The sequence below is a fragment of the Pectinophora gossypiella genome, chromosome 18, assembly GCF_024362695.1.
Source record: "Pectinophora gossypiella chromosome 18, ilPecGoss1.1, whole genome shotgun sequence".
Classification (NCBI taxonomy): domain Eukaryota; kingdom Metazoa; phylum Arthropoda; class Insecta; order Lepidoptera; family Gelechiidae; genus Pectinophora; species Pectinophora gossypiella.
The window spans coordinates 1,051,384-1,073,741 of NC_065421.1; the positions used below are offsets into that span (position 1 = coordinate 1,051,384).

Sequence of the window (22,358 nt, forward strand, 5' to 3'; positions counted from 1 at the left end):
TTTTCGTAAAAAATTAAGTTTCAACTAGCACTAAAAAAATAATAAAAATAAGTAAAACAGTATGACAAGACGATTTATGCCAAAAGACGATTATGTCTAAAAAAAATATGCCTAAGTGGTTATGCCTAATTAAAATAAGACAAATAACATTATGCGAAAAAAAGGGTTCCACAAAAAGTCAAGTTAAAGGTTTTATTATATGAATAATTTTCAAATTGAAATCAATAACTTAAGAAATTTGGCAAAAACCTCCTGCCTTTTGTGTGTGTTGTATGAGCTTCCTCGTGTGTATAGAGCTTAAAGCTTTCTATCCGCGATTTTGCCAACATGGAATTCATCCCCCTTAATTATTCCCAGAAAAAAAAAACAAAGGTAACATACAGACATAGTTATTAAAAAATTCAGACCTTGATTCTGAGTTGACAACAAGTGGAATTTTCCGTCGCAAAATTATGGAAATGAAAATAATTAAAAAAAACACAAAACATTCATGAAAATTCATGAAATATTTTGTGTTTTTTAAATTATTTTCAGTTAACCCTGTATTATTTTACTTATTTTATTATTCTTACGTACATACATACATAAATTCACGCCTATTTCCCACTGGGGTAAGCAGAGACTATAGAATTCCATTTGCTTCGATCCTGACATTCGTCAATCGCTTCATACACGCATGCCGGTTCAGAGTAGATCGTATTAAACCTTTTCTAAGGACATCCCCAATTTGGTCATCGTAAGTCCTTCTCGGTCTTCCTCTACCAGCCCTACCATCAACTTTCGCTTTATATACCGCTTTTGTAATTCTATTATCCTTCATCCGCTCTACGTGTCCAAACCAACCTAACATTCCCTTCTCAATGTTAGTCACTATATCTTATCTTATTTAGCCTATACGAAATATATATATAATTCTTAATTTGATATTAAACATTTGATATTCCAGCAAAACAATGCTTTCGCCGTCCGCATACGTGTACGAGGTAGAACAGTTCGATGAGGAGGACTCAGCGGGCGGGCAAGTGGGGACCGCGTCGCACGACCGCGTGCGTCGGCGCAAGGGCGTCTACACGCGCGACAAGAGCCGCCTGTTCCTCAAGCAGTTCGTCGAGCATGCTGGCGGCGGCATTATTACTATCAAGGTGATACAAAAAAACTAAAAAAACTAGCCCGCACCACTAGGGACTAAGCTTCGCTCGGGTGCAATGCTGAGGAAAAAATGAAATTATTTACGACATCACATTAAAAACTTCAAAAATAACAGTATTTCTCCACTATTTAATGGATGTTATTATACATATAAACCTTCCTCTTCAATCACTATCTATTAAAAAAAAACGCATCAAAATCCGTTGCGTATTTTAAAGATTTAAGCGTACATAGGGATATAGGGACAGAAAAAGCGACTTTGTTTTCTCTCTCTTCATTTAAGAGCTGCGCTCTTGTCGGTGGAGTAATCGCCATTACTCCATAGATAGGGCGTGTAGAACGGTGGTTGCCCCAATCGCCTTCCGTTCCGCAGTACACCGACCAATTTCTCAATCGGTAATGTTCTAGCTAGAGCCCTACCAGTATCCATTTCCTCGGCCTCCAACCAGTACTGATACCGCTGCTGCCCGGCATCAGGGACTTTGTTTTATACTATATTATTGAATATTGAAAAAGACTGTTGCACTGAAACATTTGTTCTCATCATATATCCTCATGTTATCCACAGAAATCAGCATTGGACAAGTACAACATTCACAAGACAAATTTCGATCAGTTGTTCACTGGCGACCCTCCAGAGTTCGCGTCCTCTAAGAAGTTATTGAAGACCTCCCCCCCATCGGCCAAGAAGGCGGCCAAGCCGGGGTCGGCCACCAAGTCCGCCAAGAAACCAAGCCCGGACAAGAGGAAGCAGGAATCCATGGACAAGTTCGTTAAGAAGACTGATAAGTCAGAACGTAAGTGGAAACTTGTTTTTTTATATACATACATACATAAACTCACGCCCGTAATCCCTAATGGGGTGGGCAGAGCCACAAGTAATCAAAGACAACTTGCAGCCACTGTTGATACGATGTCGTAAGCTAGATATCATAAACCTTATGGTGATAAGGGATCAGCCTATCGCCCATAGCATTAGTCCATCATGTTAGAGGACACAATCCCTCTGTCGGTTTTTACGACATGCCCGGGAAGACAAGCAGCTGAATGTTTTCTATGTTTTTATTTGCTCCCAGAACAGCATAGAAGCAACCATTATATTATTATTTTTTTTTACCGACTTCAAAAAAGGAGGAAGTTCTCAATTCGATCGTATATTTTTTTTTATTATTTTTTATTATTATATAGGCTGAACCCCTTATCACCATAAGGTTCATCATATCCAGCTTACGACATCGTATCAACAGTGGCTGCAAGTTGTCTTTGATTACTTGTGGCTCTGCCCACCCCATTAGGGATTACGGGCGTGAGTTTATGTATGTATGTATGTTTATTATTAGGGTTCCGTACACAAGGGGTATAAAACCAGGCCCTATTACTAAGACGCCGCTGTCCGTCCGTACGTCTGTCACCTGTCTGTATCTGAATAGTCAGATAGTAGAAAGGAGAATGGGCGAAACTGGTCCAAGAACCTCCACTGATGAGACTTATATGTAATGAAAGCTTATACTTTCCCTATGATTCTGGCAAAGTTCTATCAGATTCTGTCCCGGTATTTTTTTTTCTACGGCCGTGTTTGTCCTGGCTATGTAGATTTAGTTACTGAGCAACAAATCTTGAGTCGATTTTAGTCCCCCACTGTATTTTATCACATTTTTAGCCAGGACAAACATGGCTGTAGAAAAAGAATCCCGGGACGGAATCTGATAGAACTTTGCCAGAATAATAGGGAAAGTATAAGTTTTCATTACATATAAGTCTCATCAGTGGAGGTTCTTGGACCAAGTTTCATACAAATGTGCCCATTGTCATTTCAAAAAATGCTGCTTATTCCATTTGTATAACATAATTAATTACAGCAAAGCCAAAAGCCCCCGCGGACCCAGCAGCCAGAAAGAGTGCGCAGGAGTTGGCGGAGAAGATGCGGCGCGCAGAAGACCAGATGCGCCAGCGCAAGGAGGAAGAGAAGGCGAAGAAGAAGGAGAAGCACGCGCGACTGCAGGCGTACCTCAAGGAGTGGCAGAAGGTCAAAGATGACCTCGAACTTGAAGACCATAAGGTATTTATGTATTTCTAAGAATTTCATACAAAAGCCTTGTTTTACACAGACATATTGGCGATATCGTGACGCCCATGCAATTGAAGACTAAAGTAAAACCGAGGGGGTGAGGTAAACCTAGCTCAGCCGCTGGTGGGGAGCGGAGAGTTGCCGTTCTATACGTAGTATCATTCCCTATTCTAGGGCCCTGTGCCGACGTTTTTTTGCAGCTTCTTTTCCCCGGCAATAAAGGTTGTGTGTGTACTTTCGTTATGTAAAAATTGACGATTCAAAGTGAGCCTACTGAATAAAGATATTTCTGAATTCGAATTTTGAATTTGTATCTCAATTAGGGTAGTTAGACGTACAGTCATGAGCAATATAATGTACCCACTTTAGGACTCTGTCGCACTAACATATTTGACTTTTAGTGAGACTTACAGTTCAATTTGTCAAAAAAGTTTATGTGACATGGTACCAAAGTGTAAAGGGTGTTAGTGACATCGTAACAAAACCTTTGAGGGATGAGTCAGACCATGATTCTGAGTCGATATCAAGTGGATTTTTCCGTCGCAAAAATCATGTATTTTTTTTAGTTTTTTAAAATTATTTTCAATTCTATACTTTTGCGATGGAAAATTCCACTTGATATTAACTCAGAATAATCAGCTGAATCACCCCCCTCAGTATTCGTTACGATGTCACTTACACCCCATACAAGTACATACGGTAGCCATACAAGTAGGTATGGGTGTTAGTGACACCGTAACGAATATTGAGGGGGATGTTTCAGACCATGATTCTGAGTTGATATCAAGTGGAATTTCCTGTCCAAAAATTCATGATTTTTTTTTGTTTTTTTTTTAATTATTTTCCTATCCATACTTTTGCGATGGAAAATTCCACTTGATATCAACTCAGAATCATGGTCTGAAACATCCCTCAAAGTTTTCGTTACGATGTCACTAACACCCTGTATACATATTAATGCTCGTGACCGTACATCCATCGCAAGATGAACTATGTACTCACGCCTCACCCAGCTTTCTGTTAGACCATGATAGGTGAGCCGTATCGCCGTCTATACCAAATACCAAAGTAAGATCCAGGAGGTCAGCATCACATCACTAATTTAAGACCTACGCTCTTGTCGTTGTAGCATTCTCCATGCTACTTTTTAGGGAAAAATAGGGGAGTTGTTTCCCTCTTGCCTTCCATGCAGTATTCTGTCTGACGCGAGTGGGATGGCGCCCAGAGTAGTGTATTTCCTCCGCCTCTGAGTAGTACTGACAGTTACTGCAGCCCTCTGTCAGGATCCAGTTCCCCGTGAAGACAGCGCTTGATACCAATTGGTCCGGAGCGGAGAGTTACCATTCTATACCCAAACCACTTACATATCAAATTCAAATTCAAAAATATCTTTAGTAGGTAACATTAACTTTGAATCGTCAATTTTTACATAACGAACGTCTCATCCGCCTAAAACTACTGCAGCTTCTCACAACCTGTATAGCCGGGGAAAAGAAGCTGCAAGAAAAACCTCAGCACAGGGCCTCTTCTTTAAAAAAAAAAGCATAAAATATTGTTATACAATTGAGTAATTTAGCTGCCTAATATCAGTTCTCAGACAGTTAATCCCATGCATTCATATCTTCTAAATAATCACTAACTTTATAATAACCTTTTTTGTACAACACTTACCCAAACCATCTCCTTTCCAGGTATTACCAAAAGGCACCCCTATCGAGATGGAAGACATTCCACACAAGCACTTCGGCGACTTCCTATCAGTCTTAGAATTCGTCTACGTGTACGCTGATATCTTGAAGACAAAGGACACATTCCACAATGAACTGGATATCGAAACCTTCAGGAAAGCTTTGACCTTGAAGGAGTATTCTGGTGTGTTCAGCGACCTCATACAGATGTTCCTGACAACTATATTCTCTCTCCAAGAAGACGAAGCCGAGGATTACAATGAGAAAGGAGGCATTCAGGAGTCTACCGGTAAAGAATTTGCTGATTAAATTACTAATTCACGCTAATTACCCACCAGGGTAAGCAGAGACTGATGTTTATGAAACACGATGTTCGTGCGTCACCCAACAGGGTCCACATAATATCAGCGTAGTGGTTCACGCCGCGACTTGTGCTGAGTGAGGCCCTTTTATCTCAGGACGTCCACCACCACCTTATGATCATTTCGACTAACATCGTCTTGCTTTTTTGTAATTGTTTTAGTGGAAATTTGATATGATGTTGTTGTCTTTTTTTTTGTGTGTGGCGTCCTTTTATAATAAACTATTTCTCTCTCTCTCTCTCTCTCTCTAGATTATGGAATTCCATTAGCTTCGATGCCGCCAGCGTGGTCGACGATTTCCCTCATTCAGCGCTTATCGCTATCGATCCACTAGGGTCGATTAATTCTTTAAAATAGTTTTCCTCTCAGACGACGCCACGAGCCGAGATTCGCGCCCAACTGGGCTGCCCTCAGGCCTGTTGTCTTAAACGTTGTACCGGGTGAGAGCCTTCAGCGCTCCCCATTTGTCCGGCCAAGTAGTTAATGCCATCTGCGGCAAATATACAATAAGTCGCGTCAAAAAAAAATGCACACTTGTGCACAAATGTCCTCTAGCCCTCGTTGACAATTACTTCCGCACAATATCCCAGGAAGAGGAATAGACTGAAAACCAGCGCTGGATGGCGCCATAGCATGGCTCCATCACTGCACAAGCTGAGCCATTTCCTGTTGCCCGTATTCGTAATATTCATAATTACCTAGTTCTTAAAGTAAAATGTAAACTGTTACTGGCAATACATTTATTTTGTTAACGGCCTCCGTGGTCCAGTGGTTGAGCGTTGGGCTCACGATCCGGAGATCCCGGGTTCGAATCCCGGTGGGGACATATCACAAAAATCACTTTGTGATCCCTAGTTTGGTTAGGACATGACAGGATGATCACCTGATTGTCCAAAAAGTAAGATGATCTTCGGAAGGCATGTTAAGCCGTTGGTCCCGGTTACTACTTACTGATGTAAGTAAGTAGTCGTTACATGAGCCATGTCAGGAGCCTTTGGCGGCTCGATAAAAACCCTGACACCAGGTTTAATGAGGTTGGTAATTTACCTCCCAACTCACATAATAATAATATACTTGATTGCACTTAACAACTGGTTACATCACAAACAAGAAATGGACGTTTACAAGGGTGGACTTATCTCTAAGAGAGATCTCTTCCTGCCAACCCAGAGGTAGTATTAGAATAACTGCGGAAGAATAAAAAGAGGTGAGGTGTGAGGTGGTATTATTACATAATATTCAATATCTCCTATACTTAAAGGTTGCCTGGAAGAGATTGCTACTTAGCAATAAGGTCGCCTATTGTACTAATTCTATTTCTCTTTTGTTTTGTATTTTGTTTTTTCCTGTTTGTGCAATAAAGTATTTGTTATGTTATGTTAGGTGCAATATATACGACACGCACACTACAACACACCCACCCACACGATAGAAGATTTATTTTATCCTTATTGCGCAGGACCGATCGTCGTGGAGATCCTTGGGGGAGGCCTATGCCCAACAGTGGGCGTCGCGGTCGTACGGCTGATGATGATGTTATCTTAAAACTCATGTTATTCCCTTACAGGTGAGCCACAAATGGACACAGAGCTGGGTATGACCCAAGCAGTGGAACTGGCGACCAAGGCCAGCAAATGGCCGCAGACATACCTCGGCACGCCGCTCAGCAAACTGCCTCTCGACCCCACCACAGTCACAGAAGTACTCAGGTAAAGTGGTTTTGATGTTGGATATGTACGGTCACGAGCATTCTTCTATCTTCTATCGTGTAGGTTGTGAGGTGGATTACCGACCCCATCAACCCTGGTGTCAGGGTTATTATTGAGCCACCATAGGCCCCTGACATGGCTCATGTGACGACTACGTACTTACATCAGTAAGTAGTAACCGGGACCAACGACTTAACGTGCCTTCCGAAGCACGGATCATCTTACATTTTGGACAATCAGGTGATCAGCCTGTAATGTCCTAACCAAACTAGGGATCACAAAGTGATTTTTGTGATTTGTCCCCACCGGGATTCGAACCCGGGCCCTCCGGATCGTGAGCACAACGCTCAACCACTGGACCACGGAGGCCGTCGGCACGAGCATTAATATGTATACACTTTGGTACCATGTCAAATTAACTTATTTGACAAATAGATATTATTTAATAAATATAAATACATAAACAAGTACATTCCATCCAACTACAATTGTAACAACACACATATTATTAAAAACAAAACATAAAAAAGAATAAAAAGCTATAAATAAAAAATGTCCTCCAGCTCACCACATCGAGGCAAAGTCCCCGAATACTGGCCACGTTGCCTCTCTGCACCACATCATTTCAAATTCAAATATATTTATTTCAGACATTAACACATCCATAGGGGTTAGTATGAAAGGCAACTTAATAGCTAATGTTATCTTAACAATATACTTATAATTATTATTACAAAAAATTATAAAAATAAATAAATTATTATTATTATTTATTTCTTATCATTTTTCATTTCTGCATTTGTTGTTTGAAAAATTTAACTGTAAGTCGCACTAAATGTCAAATATGTTAGTGCGACAGAGTCCTAAAGTGGATACATTATAATATTGCTCATGACTGTACAGGGTGTTAGTGACATCGTAACAAAAACTTTGAGGGATGATTCAGACCATGATTCTGAGTTGGAGTTCAAGTGGATTTTTCCGTCGGAAAATTCATGACTTTGTTTTTGGATTTTTTTAACACATACATACATAAACTCACGCCCATTTTCCCCGAAGGGGTGGGCAGAGCCACAAATAAAAGACTATTTGCAGCCACTTTTGGATTTTTTAAAATTATTTTCAATTCCATACTTTTGATACCCATACGATGGTAAATTCCACTTGATATTAACTCAGAATAATTAGCTGAATCATCCCTCTCAGTATTCGTTACGATGTCACTTACACCCCATACAAGTACATACAGACAGCCATACAAGTAGGTATGGGTGTTAGTGACACCGTAACGAATACCAAGGGGGATGAGTCCGACCATGATTCCGAGTTAAATCAAGTGGAATTTCCTGTCGGAAAATTCATTATAATTTTAGTGCGTTTTTATTATTTTCAGTTCCATACTTTTGCGACAGAAAATTTCACTTGATATCAACTCATTATGGTCTGAATCGTCCCTCAAAGTTTTCGTTACAGAATTAGAAATAAAATCGAAAGAATTTTATTGTTCTGAGTTTCCCTAAGCACAGGTGAGTTTTGTAAAAACAAAAATCTGTTAGAAATAAGTTGTGTCTTTTGTCTCTCCTCTTGTCCTCATTTTGTGTTACTGTGTTGTGCTGTGTACAATAAATTATTAAATAAATAAATAAAATAAAAATCATTAGCTATTATAAGTGTACGTGTGTTGCCCCGTCCAGGCTGCACCTGCTGTCGTCAGGCTCGGCGGCGGGCGGGCGCTGCGTGACGTGGCGCTACCAGCAGCGCGGCGGGTACTCCAGCACCGACGACGCCGGCCTGCGCCTGCGCATCACCAACCCCGCGCTGCTGCGCCGCCTGCAGGGACAGCACGTGGCCGACCTGCAGCTCGGTACGCTACTCTATAGCTTCTACTTCTTTAATGGGGGTGGAGAAGAAGAAAGGGGGTGGGGGGCGGTTGTGATTACCAACCTTATCAACCCTGGTGTCACTACTGACCTTCCAACCCGGGAAGGGAAAACCAGCCCAATACAGGTTAGGTCACATACCTCCGAAAATGCGTTTCTCGGGAATGTGGGTTTCCTCACGATGTTTTCTTTCACCGCTGAGCACGTAATAATCATTTATGATCCAAACATGAATTCGAAAACAAATTCGACATTCATTGGTTTATTTATGTAGTTAAAATCCCTATTCTGGTTTCGTTACAGATGACAAGTTCCAGATCCTGCAATGCCTGATGAACCAAGTGCTGAGCTACGCGACGGTGCGTGACGTCATCGAGGAGAAGCTGGAGGAGCTCAAGAACACCAAACAGTCGCTGAGGATGCTGCAGGTGTGTGGTTGGATTGGTTGACGTATTCGGCAACCAAGCAAAATTGAATTCAATTATCAAATAATGGCAAACAGCCTCCGTGGTCTAGTGGTTAGAGCGTCAGGCTCACAATCTGGAGGTCCGGGTTCGATTCCCGATGGGGATATTGTCGAAATCACTTTGTGAGACTGTCCTTTGTTTGGTAAGGACTTTTCAGGCTTGAATCACCTGAAAGTCCGAAAAAGTAAGATGATTTTGTGCTTCGGAGGGCACGAATTTGAAAGTAATTTTTTTGATATGTCCTCACTGGGATTCGAACCCCTCCGGATCGGGAGCCCTATGCTCAACCACTGGACCACGGAGGACCTTAAAAAAAGATACCGATTGCAGATATAGCCAAAAAAAAATCAACTGGGGTATGCAGAGACTGGAATTCCATTTGCTTCGACCCTGACACACTTCTCTTGTTTCCTCCATTTTTAACCTCTAATCTCAATTCCTCAGATAAACGAACGCAAACGCGAAGCCCAAGTAACGGTCACCCGACAAGAGATAAAGAAGGAGTTCGCAGCCAAGAAGGAGGAGTTGAAGCTGACGGGGGAGAAGGCGAAACAACACGAGGAACAAATGAAGGCGGCGCTGGAGAAGATTAACAAAGAGAGTGAGGAGAAGAAACAGGAGTTTGAGAAGAAGTTGAAGGAGTTACAGGTGCAGGTGTTCGACTACGCCTCGTATGTCGGTGAGTTTTGTAGCTTTTTATGTCTTCTTATCATGTGGGTAGAACAAAGAAAATGTTTTTTGGTTGCGTGCGTGATTGATGAATGTGGAGGAAGCAAGAGAAGTGTCAGGATCGAAGCAAATGGAATTCTATAGTCTCTGCTTACCTTGGTGGGAAATAGGCGTGAGTTTATGTATGTATGTATGTAAAAACATTTTACATACATACATACATACACTCACGCCCCTAATCCCTAATGGGGTGGGCAGAGCCACAAGTAATCAAAGACAACTTGCAGCCACTGTTGATACGAAGTCCAAAGATGGATATGATGAACCTTATGGTGATGAACCTTATTTTACATACAAACCAAATATATATAAACCAATTATTTTCCCATTTGAATTTGTATGAAAAAGCACACTGTGACGTCATAGAAAAATGTGACAAAATGTCGGACTTATTATTACGTTTTTCTTGTTTAAAATTCATAAATAAGTTAAATAGAAAATGAAAATGTTTTTGTTAGTTTTAGATATGTCTTTATTTAGTAATCAGAATTTCATAATTTATCTTGAACCTAGTACACGAGCCAATTGTTCCCCCCAGGCACGGACCGCGCGTACCGCCGCTACTGGCTGCACCAGCGCATCGGCGGGCTGTTCGTGGAGGCGGGCGACGAGCCGCGCGGCCCGTGCCGCGACAAGCCCGTGCCGCCCGCGCCGCACGCCCGCGGGGACACGCTGGCCTACGTCACCGAGCTGTTCGAGAACGAGAAGGAGCGAGGTCACTACACGTTTACTGTTCTACGCAAAGCCACACATAGACACACTTAAACTCACCCTCTCGCATACACACACCGTCTCACATGCACACACCCTCACACATGCACACACCCTCACACATGCACACAACCTCACACAAGCACACACCGTCTCACTCACACATACTCGCGCTCTCTCACATACGTGCGTATGCACACTACCTTTATGATTACTTTTACTATTATTATTTTTGTTCTATTGTTTTATCTACTATTATTTTCCAACATATAGGCTGTTCCTAGTTGGGGAACCTCGAAATTGTATTACAATTTTTGGAACAAAGAGAAATGTTTTAGACATTTTTTCCTCGGCTATACAGTTTGAGATGCTGCTAATAGTGCTAATACAGTGCTATTTCTGTCCTTATCAGGTAGCGACAAGGAGAACGACTCCGGCGCCAACTCGCGCGGCAACTCCCCCAAGAAGCCTCTTGCGCACCTCAACGGGCTCGCGCACAAACTGAACGGGCTCGAGGCTAACACCAAGCAGTACCAGGACCTGCTCGTCTGTACCGGGGACATCTCCACCTGCTTTGTGCACGGGAAGGTTAGTTCATTTGTTGTTTTTTTTTTTGTAGAAATACTCTTTATTTGCTTTTGAAAAGGGTACATTAATAGATGGATGTTCATAAAAGGAGCGCCTTATCAGCTATCAACAATCCATCATTCCTATTTCCATTTTTTTTTGTAATGTCAATCAAGGCTGTGTACCCAGTATGGGAACATTCCGGACGTGGTCCACCACGTCCTGTATCATGCATCATGCTGTATCAAGCATACTCCAGTATGCTCCATAACCCCAGCAGTGGGACTTATACAGGGTGTTAGTGACATCGTAACGAATACTGAGGGGAATTCAGAACATGAATCTGAGTTGATATCAAGTGGAATTTCCTATCGGAATATCCATGAAAGATTTAGTGTTTTTTTAATTATTTTCAATTCTATACTTTTGCGATGGAAAATTCCACTTGATGTTAACTCAGAATAAATTAATGTTAGCTGCATCGTCCCTCTCAGTATTCGTTACGATGTCACTTACACCTCATACAAGTACGTACAGTCACGAGTACTAATATGTATATGTACACTTTGATACCATGTCACATTAACTTTTTTGACAAATTAAACAGTAAGTCTCATAAAATGTCAAATATGATAGTGCGACAGGGTTCTAAAGTGGGTACATAATATTGCTCATGACTGTACAGGTAGCCATACGTGCACGTATCATTGCTAGTTGGGGAAGTGAATCCATCGCAAGATGAACTAAGTACCCCACACCTCACCGAGCTTTCTGTTAGACCAACGTGATAGGTGGGTAGCCGTAGTGTCTATAATCACCATCGCCAAAGTAAGACCCAGCGGGGTGAGGTCAGCAACACATCACAAATTTAAGAGCCACGCTCTTGACGGTGGGCGAGCCAACTGTGTAAAAACATTTCATTTATAAACTTCAAAAATATCTTTATTCAGTAGGTACATTGAATTGACAATTTTTACATAACGAACGTCTCATCCGCCAAAAACTACTGCAGCTCACAACCTGTATAGCCGGGGAAAAGAAGCTGCATGAAAAACCTCGGTGCAGGGCCATAGACTTTTAAAAACAAAATCTACTGTCCAGGGCGAGTTCAGACCCCGCTGGTGGGTCTACCACACGGAGGAGCAGATAGATGCGTTGATCCAGTCGTTGAATAAGCGCGGCCTGCGGGAGAGCGAGCTGCGGCAGACGCTCGAGATGGACAAGGCCAACATCGTGCAGTACGTCACGCAGTGCCCGCTGCACCTGCTCAACCCCAACGTGGCACAGGTGACATTCTTTTAATTTTATTTTATTTTGGCACGAAAAGTAGTTCTTCTTCTTCTATCGTGTGGGTTGTGAGGTGGAGTATTGAGCCGCCATAGGCCCCTGACCTGGCTCATGTTACGACTACTTACTTACATCAGTAAGTAGTAACCGGGACCAACGCCTCAACGTGCCTTCCGAAGCACGGATCATCTTACTTTCGGACAATCAGGTGATCAGCCTGTAATGTCCTAAGCAAACTAGGGACCACAAAGTATTTTTTGTGATATGTCCCCATCGGGAATCGAACCGAGGACCTCCGGATCATGAGCCCAACGCTCAACCACTGGACCACGGAGGTCGTTTATACAAATAAAGAAAACAGTACGGTCACGAGCATTAATATGTATCATACACTTTGGTACCATGTCACATTACCTTTTTTGACAGATAGAACTGTAAGTCTCACTAAATGTCAAATATGATAAAGTGGGTACATACTATTGCTCATGACTGTACATTATATAAACACAACAAGTGCACAAAAAGTGCTTACATATAGAATACAATAGGGGGCTTTCCACGCTACGTTTCACAAAAACAATATAGATGGCGGTGTACAGATTTTCCTTCATTCGGTAAATTTAAAAATGCTTACTAAATCTTATAATAATCGATTATTTGAACAATTTTCTAAGCGAGCTCACAGTATGGTGTCAGATGTCACACACACAGATGCGCGTGTACGATAATGTCAATGTGTAGTGTTTACGTGAAATGAGGTTGTTTGGGTGTGCTTTCATCTAAGATACTACCCATTTCTATCTTCCAAATAGTCTTAACTTTCGAACTGGTTTACCACGACACTACATTACCAAACAGCAGTAACAATAAATGACCTCGTTCCAGCCGCCTCCCGTCCACCACCTGACCCGGCAGCGCAAGTTCCAGCCGTCCATAGTGGTCCCGCCCGACTGCTCGCTGTCTGAGGCCCTCGAGCTCTCCCTGCGAGACCACATCCTGGAGCTGGAAGAGAAGATCTTCCACGGCTGCCTGGGAGCGTTGAAAGTTAAGGTAATCTTTTTTTAAAGCTAAGCACACGATTAAATCCCAGTTGAAGTAGTCAGAGGTACATCGATCGTATGAACAAAGTAACCACATCTCCAACCAACGTGATAGGTGAGCTATATCGTCTTCTATACTCGTAATGGTCGAGCCAACTGTGTTAGTGAAAAATGCACTTATGATAAATTAATAACTCATTGGTGCATGTCCGCCGTGGTAGCCTAGTTGGTAGAACGCTGGTTCAAATCCAACACAAGCCTAAACCAATGATTGTCGAATCATTTGTCGAATTTGTTTTCGAATTCACGTTTGAATCATAAATGATTATCACGTGCTCAACGGTGAAGGAAAACATGGTGAGTAAACCCACATTCCCGAGAGCATTTTCGGAGGTATATGGCCTAACCTGTATTGGGTTGGTTTTCCCCTACGCGGGTTGGAAGGTCAGACAGGCAGTCGCTTCTGTAAAAAACCGGAAATGCTACTTAGGTTCTATGACGATCTTGTGACGTAGCGAGTAGGCGCCGCTACTTCAAAAGCGCACCCCTGATGCCGGGCAGCAGCGGTATCAGTACTGGTTGGAGGCCGAGGAAATGGATTCTGGTAGGGCTCTAGCTAGAACATAAGCGATTGAGAAATTGGTCGGTGTACTGCGGAACGGAAGGCGATTGGGGCAACCACCGTTCTACACGCCCTATCTATGGAGTATTGAAGGCGATTACTCCAGTCAGCGCAGCTCTTAAATAAAGAGAGAGAGAGAAATGATTATGATTATTATGATTATCATTTATCTTTAACCTAAGAAACTACCTAATTCCATCATTTGGCGGCGGCCCACCCTCGCCGCCAAACCTCTTAACTATTCTTCATTTAAGATTGTCTAAAAAAGTAACATGAATGTGTGTGTGTGTGTGTGTGTGTGTGTGTGTGTGTGTGTGTGTGTGTGTGTGTGTGTGTGTGTAAAGTAGCATGGAGAAAACGACACCGACAAGAGCGTGGCTCTTAAATTGATGATGATGAAAAAAGTGACGTGTTTCAGGACCGCGAGGCGTGGCGAGGCACGATAATGTTACGAGGCTATGACAAGCAAGCCGACTACCTCACGTGGGGGCCGCAACAGCAATACCGGGACGACTACCATCTGCCCAATGGAGTGCTCAAGCTGCCCAATGGTTAGTGGTATACAGAATAACGGTCTCTATGGTCCAGTGGTAGAGCGTTAGGCTCACGATCCGCAGGTCCCAGGTTCGAATCCCGGATGGGACATATCACGAAAAAATCACTATATGAAAATAATCCGAAGAAAAAGGTAATCCGTGCTTCGGAAGGCACGTAAAGCCGTTAGTCCAGGTTACTACTTGCTAAGTGCGTAATGGTTACATGAGTCATGTCAGGGGCCTTTGTCAGCTCGATAATAACCCTGACACCAGGGTTGATGAGGTTAGTAATCCACCTCATAACTCACATGATAGTATCTGCATTGAGCCATGTCAGAGGTTCAGCGGTTCATGTTTTGAGCTCAGTCATTGACACACACGAGATTTCGAAACTTATTAAAATTGATTTAACAGCCTCCGTGGTCTAGTGGTTAGAGCGTTAGGCTCACGGTTTGGAGGTCCGGGTTCGATTCCCGATGGGGACATTGTGGAAATCACTTTGTGAGACTGTCCTTTGTTTGGTAAGGACTTTTCAAGCTGTCCGAAAAAGTAAGATGATTCCGTGCTTCAGTGGGCACACCTCCGCCACCAACCCGCAGTGGAGCAGCGTGGTGGAGTATGCTCTATACCCCCTCCGGTTGATTGAGGGGAGGCCTGTGCCCAGCAGTGGGACGTATATAGGCAGTTTATGTATTAAAATTGATTGTTTTCGGTGGATAAGAAAATGACGGGTGTAACTTAGAATAAGATTAGGAGGTGTCTGCAGCAATCGGTGGCATTACATTGTTACCCTCCGCCCGCAGGTGCGCAGCAGGGCGAGTCCATCGTGGCCAACAAGTACCGCGACCCGGGCCACTACCTGCCGGGCGCCGGCGCCGCGCCGCCCGCCGTGCGCGGCCTGGCCTCCGCGCTGCTGCAGCTGGAGCAGGGCATACACCACAAGTACCTCAAGAGGCCGCTCGGTCAGTACACTCATGACCAATATAATGTACCCACTTTAGGACCCTGTCGCACTGACATATCGTCCCTTAGCTTACAACACCGCTCAAGTCGAAAATTGGCGGTTTTTACATATTAATGCCATTGGATGAAGAAAATAAAGGTTAAAATAAAGTAAATCGTCAAAATAAGTATAAATAATTATTTATTAACCGCTAACTAGAGTATGTATTAAGTAGCAATAAAAAAATCTACAGATATTTTAAATAAGACATTTTTTTTCGTCTCCTGTAAAGTTGGTAAAAATGACTTAAGCGGTGTTGTAAGCTAAGGGACGATATTTGACATTTAGTGAGACTTACAGTTCAATTTGTCAATAAAGTTAATGTGACATGGTACCAAAGTGTCTACATATTAATGCTCGTGACCCAATATCATCACTATACAACAATCAAAACATAAGCTAACGACTATGTCCCAATTGGGGTAGTCATAGGTACATCTATCGCAAGGTGAAATCACTATCCATACATCACCAAGCTTTCTGTTAGACCAACGTGATAGTGAGAAGCAAGCATTCAACAGTGAAATACGGACGGACGGACAGACATGACGAATCTATAAGGGTTCCGTTTTTTGCCATTAGGCTACGGAACCCTAAAAAGAAAAGAAAAACAAGGCGCAAGTAATAATTTTAACAATTTTATGCATTAGTTACTAGTTAAATTTTGTAAGTTACTTGTGACTAACAAATCTATGGATTGGTTCATAGACCATAGATATCATACAATCAAAGACGGCCTCTGTGGTCCAGTGGTTGAGCGATGTGCTCACGATCCCGGAGGTCTCGGGTTCGATTCCCGGTGGGGACAAATCACAAAAATCACTTTGTGATCCCTAGTTTGGTTAGGACATTACAGGCTGATCACCTAATTGTCCGAAAAGTAAGATGATCCGTGCTTCGGAAGGCACGTTAAGCCGTTGGTCCCGGTTACTACTTACTGATGTAAGTACGTAGTCGTTACATGAGTCATGTCAGGGGCCTATGGCGGCTCAATAATAACCCTGACACCAGGGATGATGGGGGTTAGAAATCACCTCACAACCCATACGATAGAAGAAGATACAATCAAAGAGCAAAAGTGCAGTCAGTGAGCCCGGCGAATTATTTGTAAACAGTAGTGAAATTATGAACCATTAGTTGTCATAATTTATGTGTTTGTAGGTGTCTTTGGTCTATTACAGAAACGACATGTAACCACTAGGTCTTAAGTACAACCAGTTAATTTATTACTTTGCAAGAAACTGACTGGACTTTTGCACTCTATCGTACATCCATCGCAAGATGAACTAAATACCCACACCCCACCAAGCTTTCTGTTAGACCTTGTTGCTATTTTAATTACTATCCCTCCAGGTCTAGATGAGAAGGAGCGCAAAGACCGCGAGGCGAAAAACAAATCTTTGGACCTGGATGCTCTCGAGCGCTGGGAGGTATCTCTCATGGAATGCAGCAGTTTCTCCGGCGTAGTGTTACATCTGTTTACCCTGGACTCCTCCATCACGTGGTCGGCTTCGATCCTCAACGCCAGCTGCCGCGTGTGCCGCCGGAAGACCGACCCAGACAACATGCTGCTCTGCGACGGATGTAACAAGGGACACCACCTCTACTGCCTCAAACCTAAGCTCACTGTAAGCTCACCCATAATTCTTTCAAATATTATTCTCTCAGATGACGCCCTGGGCCAAGGTTCGCGCCCCACAGGGCACCCTCAGAAGATTCCCCTTGATATCAACTCAGAATCATGGTCTGAATCATCCCTAAAGTTTTTGTTACTATGTCACTAACACCCTGTATTATCTGTTTTTATTTCACGCTGGCAGGAGGAATTGCAACGAAGGGTAACATAATTAGAATTACTATTACATTTACAATATTATTTTTCTAGCTTTCCAACTAGTCAAATCAGTCACTTTTTACTAAACGTCAAAACGCGAAGTTACTGTGGTTATTTGTATGAAAAAGCACACTGTGACGTCATAGAAAAACGTGATAAAATGTCGGACTTATTACGTTTTTCTTGATTAAAATTCATGAATAACTTAAATAGAAAAAAAGAAAATGATTTTACTCAGTTTTAGATCTGTCTTTATTTAATAATCAAAATTACATAATTTATCTTTGACCTAGGAAACTACCAAAATTGGCATGCCGGAACTTTTCTCATATGTATTTTATATTGTCTGTTTCTATGTTCTGCTGTTGATGCATCTCTTCTTCTAATACTTCTATCCCCTGTTGGGATGTAAGGTTCGAATAACAGATTTCCACTCCTCGCGAAGCTTTGCAGCCTCTGTAGCTTGCTCCCATGATATACCGAGAGTTGATGCAAAAAAAAGAGAGAGAGAAAGAAAAAGAGAAGAAAGAGAGAGTTGATAAATTAATATATTTTGTTAATCAGCCATGGTAGCCTAGTCGGTAGAACGCTTGCCTCTCACTTAGAGGTCGCAGGTTCGAATCCAGCACAGGCCTAAACCAATGATTGTCGAATTTGTTTTCGAATTCATGTTTGGATCATAAACGAATATCACGTGCTCAGCGGTGAAGGGAAACACCGTAAGGAAACCCACATTCCCGAGAAATACATTTTCGGAGGTGTGTGACGAAACCTGTACTGGGCTGGTTTTCCCTTCGCGGGTTTGAAGGACAGGCAGTCGCTTCTGTATAAAATGGGGCCTGTTAAATCTTCAGGTTAGGTAAGCGGACTCTGTGAAAAACGGGATAATGCTAGGGAGATGACGATTGGCGCATATCCGCTACCGGGTTCGAACCGGAAGCCCGGAACCAAGATATATCAGTACTCAATATTTCGGATAGATGGAGAAATGCATTTTCGGAGTTATGTGACGTAACCTGTACTGGGCTGGTTTTCCCTTCGCGGGTTGGAAGGCCACACAGGCAGTCGCTTCTGTAAGAAACCCGGTGAGAAACGGGACAATGCTATATTTTGTTATTTCATTGTCTTTTGTATATGTGACAAATAATGTTTTAGTTTATTTATTTTCATTATTATTACTAAATACAATGTTAATAAAATATAGGTATAGCTTTTGGTATGGCTTTTGTATAGGTATAATACAATACAATCTATAATATAAAAATGAATCGCAAAATGTGTTGTTAAGCGTATAACTCAACAACGCCTGGACCAATTTGGCCAATTCTTTTTTTTTAAATGTTCTTAGAAGTCCATTATGGTTTTTACGGTGAGAAAAAATCGTATATTTGCCGGAAAAGTTCTAAAAACAGCCCTTTTCTTTTCCCATACAAACGTTGTCTAACCATAAGTAGGAACAAAAAACTGCAAATTTACAAACATTACAAATCTTTTTGACTCGACGAAGTCTGTCGGGTCCGCTAGTATTATATAAAATACGTAAGTTAATGTTTTCGTAAGTAATTATCACAATATTACATCGCACTACACACATACACACAGACACACACACACACACACACACACACACACACACACACACACACACACACACGCTAACACGATTCATTTAAATTTGCATGTTATGATATCCTGTTATTGGCGAAGAAATTTTGTACATGTATTATATAAGTAAACAACTATTGTTAATGCTGTTGGATATCTGAATAAATAAATATTTTGTTAATCAGAAAGTACCACCGGGCGACTGGTTCTGCGAGCAATGCAAGCCGCGGGAGAAGACACCGCGGAAGAAGAGGAAACTGTTCTCAGACGATGACATCGAGGAGGCACTTAACAGGTAAGACAGGGAAGAAAAATTTCAGTTCATCATCATTAATTTATAAGCCACTCTCACGGTGTAGCATTCTCCAGTCTTATCTACCAAGCGCGCGTGCGCGTGCGTGCGTGCATGCGTGCGTGCGTGCGTGTGTGTGTGTGTGTGTGCCCCAAGATGTAAAAGTGTGTGTGTGCGCAGCGACGAGGAGTCCCTGAGCGCGGGCGTGTGCGGCGCGTGCGGCAGCGGCGGGCGGCTGGCGGCCGCGTGCGCCGCGTGCCGCGCGCGCTTCCACGCCGAGTGCGCCGCGCCGCGCCCCGCAAGGGCCGCGCGCCGCTGGCTCTGCGCCGCCTGCCTCGCGCCCACCAGAGGTATTTATCCCCGTAACAGTTTACGTTTCTCTTCAACAACAACGTGATTGGCCCCTTGACTGCCTAGTCTAGAGATTTTTGTATGAAGTGTCAAGAGTGTGCCCTAAAGTGCACAGTTTTGTACGTTCTGTCAGGTGGATTAAAATGGCCACATCGGAGCAATTCATCTAAAAAAGCAATATTGCAATTTGACATTTGCGCATATAAAAGTAAGTGCGCAATGCATCATCCATCATCATCAATTTAAGAGCCACGCTCTTTTTGGTACAGCATTTTCAAATAGGGCAGTGGTTTCCCTCTTGCTTTCCGCCCCGCAGTACTCTGACGCAAGTGGGATGGCGCCCAGAGTATTCTATTTCAAAGCCATACTAGGACTCCTGTCCTCCGCGTCTGAATAGTACTGACAGTTACTGCAAACTTAAAACAAATGTCAAATAGCAATATTGCTTTATTAGATGTATTGCTTCGATGTGGCCATTTGAACCCCCCAGGGGTGTGCCCTAAAGTGCATAGAGCATATATTTGTGTGGAGTGTCAGGGGTGTGTCCTAAGGTGCATAGAGTTGTGGAGTACTAAAGTAGTTGCATTGTCAGATCACGTGATGCGGCGGTGCGCGGCCACCGCCATCACCAACATCCACCAGTACACGCGCGCGCTCGACAGCCGTCGGAACAGCAGCGGTGCGTCACACAGCTTCAACACTTGTGGGGGAATTTCTAAGCTTTCCTATTTACCTTTTCTTTCACTGCAGGCGAGCTAAAACATCCATATTGGAGCAATGAGTATAAACTCAAATTCAAAAATATCTTTATTCAGTAGGTAACATACACAATTTCAATCGTCAATTTTTACATAACGAACGTCTCATCCGCCTAAAACTACTGCTTCCCACCTACCTATTACCTATTTCTCCCATCAGGTGTCTAATTGACACTCATTGAAAAAGACCTAACCTAACCCCCCCTCCACCCCCGCCTCGACTCCCGCTCTCCTCCAAGACGTGGGAACTTTTAGTATGTTAACTGCCTAAACACCCTGAACACATTTCTGAAAAAATTTTTAGTATCCTTCTCACGCACTCTACAACCCTTCTGCAGACATTTGTTGACCGAACTATTAAAATAAATAAATAAGTCCGAGGTTAGAACCGATCTTATTTACTTGACAACCTAGTCAAATGTGTGGTGATAGGTCGTTCAAAATAATAAGTCCTTTGAATAACGGGATACACGTGTTAAGACATGGTACAATACAGAATGCCTCTTACATCGAATACAATAATACTTATAGATTGTATACAGAACCTCTAAATATGGTGAGATTATAAACAAGGGGTGCCTCACTACAAATGAGATACTTTTTACGAAACGTCAAAACGGAAGCTTTCTTTTGTTTGTATGGGAATACTGTCCTGTGACGTCATCAATAAAAGCGGTCAAACGTCGTACTCATTGTTACTAAATTCGCAAATAAAATTCGAAAATAAGTCGAATAGTAAAATGAGATTGATTTTCGATCATCTAAACTGGCTTCTAATTCTAGAAGCATTTTTAGGCTAGTTTCCAACTCGTCAAATCAGTTATTTTTACTAAACGTCAAAACACGAAATTACTATGGAATTTGTTTGAAATAGCTCACTGTGACGTCATAGAAAAGTATGATAAAATGACGAACTTATTATTACGTTTTTCTTATTTAAAATTCATAAATAAGTTAAATAGAAAAATTAAGTTTTTTTCGTTAGTTTTACATCTATTTAGTAACTTACTCTAGCCATAGAGGCAGCCAATCAGCTCGCGACACCAAACACTTCAGGGCCCCGATACCGACCCCGCCGGCGTGGTCGACGATTTCCCTCATTCAGCGCTTATCGCTATCGACCCACTAGGGTCGAATAATTCTTTCAAATATTTTTCCTCTCAGACGACGCCCTGAGCCGAGGTTCGCGCCCAACTGGGCACCCTCAGGCCTGTTGTCTTAAACGTTGTACCGGGTGAGAGCCTTCAGCGCTCCCCATTTGTCCGGCCAAGTAGTTAATGCCATCTGCGGCAAATCTACAATAAGTCACGTCTAAAAAAAAAATATTTAGTAATCAGAATTTCATAATTTATCTTCAACCTAGTACACGACCCAATTTATCATTGACCTGGTCAAATACCGTATTTGTCTTTGACTGTTGGCGAATTGCCAAAAGGATTGCTAAGAAATTCCCTCACAACGTTTTCAACAGCTGTTTTTAAGGATACCTCTCAGTCATCGCACGAATCATCCTCTAACCGCCACACTGTATGGCTTATCTCACTAGCATTCGGATGTCTTTGGATCCTTGTCTTATTTTCATTGTACATAGCATCTAGCATGTTTTTTGGTTCATTTTGTTTGCCTTTTTAATTGGTGCTAATTCCTGTACAAATTTAATTGTATTTTAAGTTATACCTGTCATTATCCGCCGAGAAGGA

At 42.4% G+C, this 22,358-nt stretch overlaps 1 protein-coding gene and 1 long non-coding RNA gene across 3 annotated transcripts in view; both read left to right on the forward strand.

The window, feature by feature from the left end:
• Positions 1 to 22,358, forward strand: part of LOC126375361 (uncharacterized) — a 49,591-nt gene that overhangs the window by 12,907 nt on the left and 14,326 nt on the right. The gene's annotated exons all lie outside the window — the stretch shown is intronic.
• LOC126375233 (bromodomain adjacent to zinc finger domain protein 1A) overlaps positions 1 to 22,358 on the forward strand; it is a 31,968-nt gene that overhangs the window by 1,953 nt on the left and 7,657 nt on the right. The window contains exons 3-20 of one of the 2 annotated variants that reach the window (XM_050022133.1): positions 947 to 1,142; positions 1,718 to 1,946; positions 3,009 to 3,208; positions 4,909 to 5,194; positions 6,835 to 6,976; positions 8,671 to 8,840; positions 9,160 to 9,284; positions 9,768 to 10,002; positions 10,591 to 10,767; positions 11,176 to 11,351; positions 12,432 to 12,617; positions 13,503 to 13,667; positions 14,698 to 14,830; positions 15,619 to 15,777; positions 17,172 to 17,446; positions 19,443 to 19,552; positions 19,730 to 19,899; positions 20,493 to 20,579. In XM_050022133.1, the coding sequence (XP_049878090.1) occupies positions 947 to 1,142; positions 1,718 to 1,946; positions 3,009 to 3,208; positions 4,909 to 5,194; positions 6,835 to 6,976; positions 8,671 to 8,840; positions 9,160 to 9,284; positions 9,768 to 10,002; positions 10,591 to 10,767; positions 11,176 to 11,351; positions 12,432 to 12,617; positions 13,503 to 13,667; positions 14,698 to 14,830; positions 15,619 to 15,777; positions 17,172 to 17,446; positions 19,443 to 19,552; positions 19,730 to 19,899; positions 20,493 to 20,579 (3,221 nt within the window). The remainder of the gene's footprint in view (positions 1 to 946; positions 1,143 to 1,717; positions 1,947 to 3,008; positions 3,209 to 4,908; positions 5,195 to 6,834; positions 6,977 to 8,670; positions 8,841 to 9,159; positions 9,285 to 9,767; positions 10,003 to 10,590; positions 10,768 to 11,175; positions 11,352 to 12,431; positions 12,618 to 13,502; positions 13,668 to 14,697; positions 14,831 to 15,618; positions 15,778 to 17,171; positions 17,447 to 19,442; positions 19,553 to 19,729; positions 19,900 to 20,492; positions 20,580 to 22,358) is intronic. The other variant, XM_050022134.1, reaches the window with a different exon arrangement.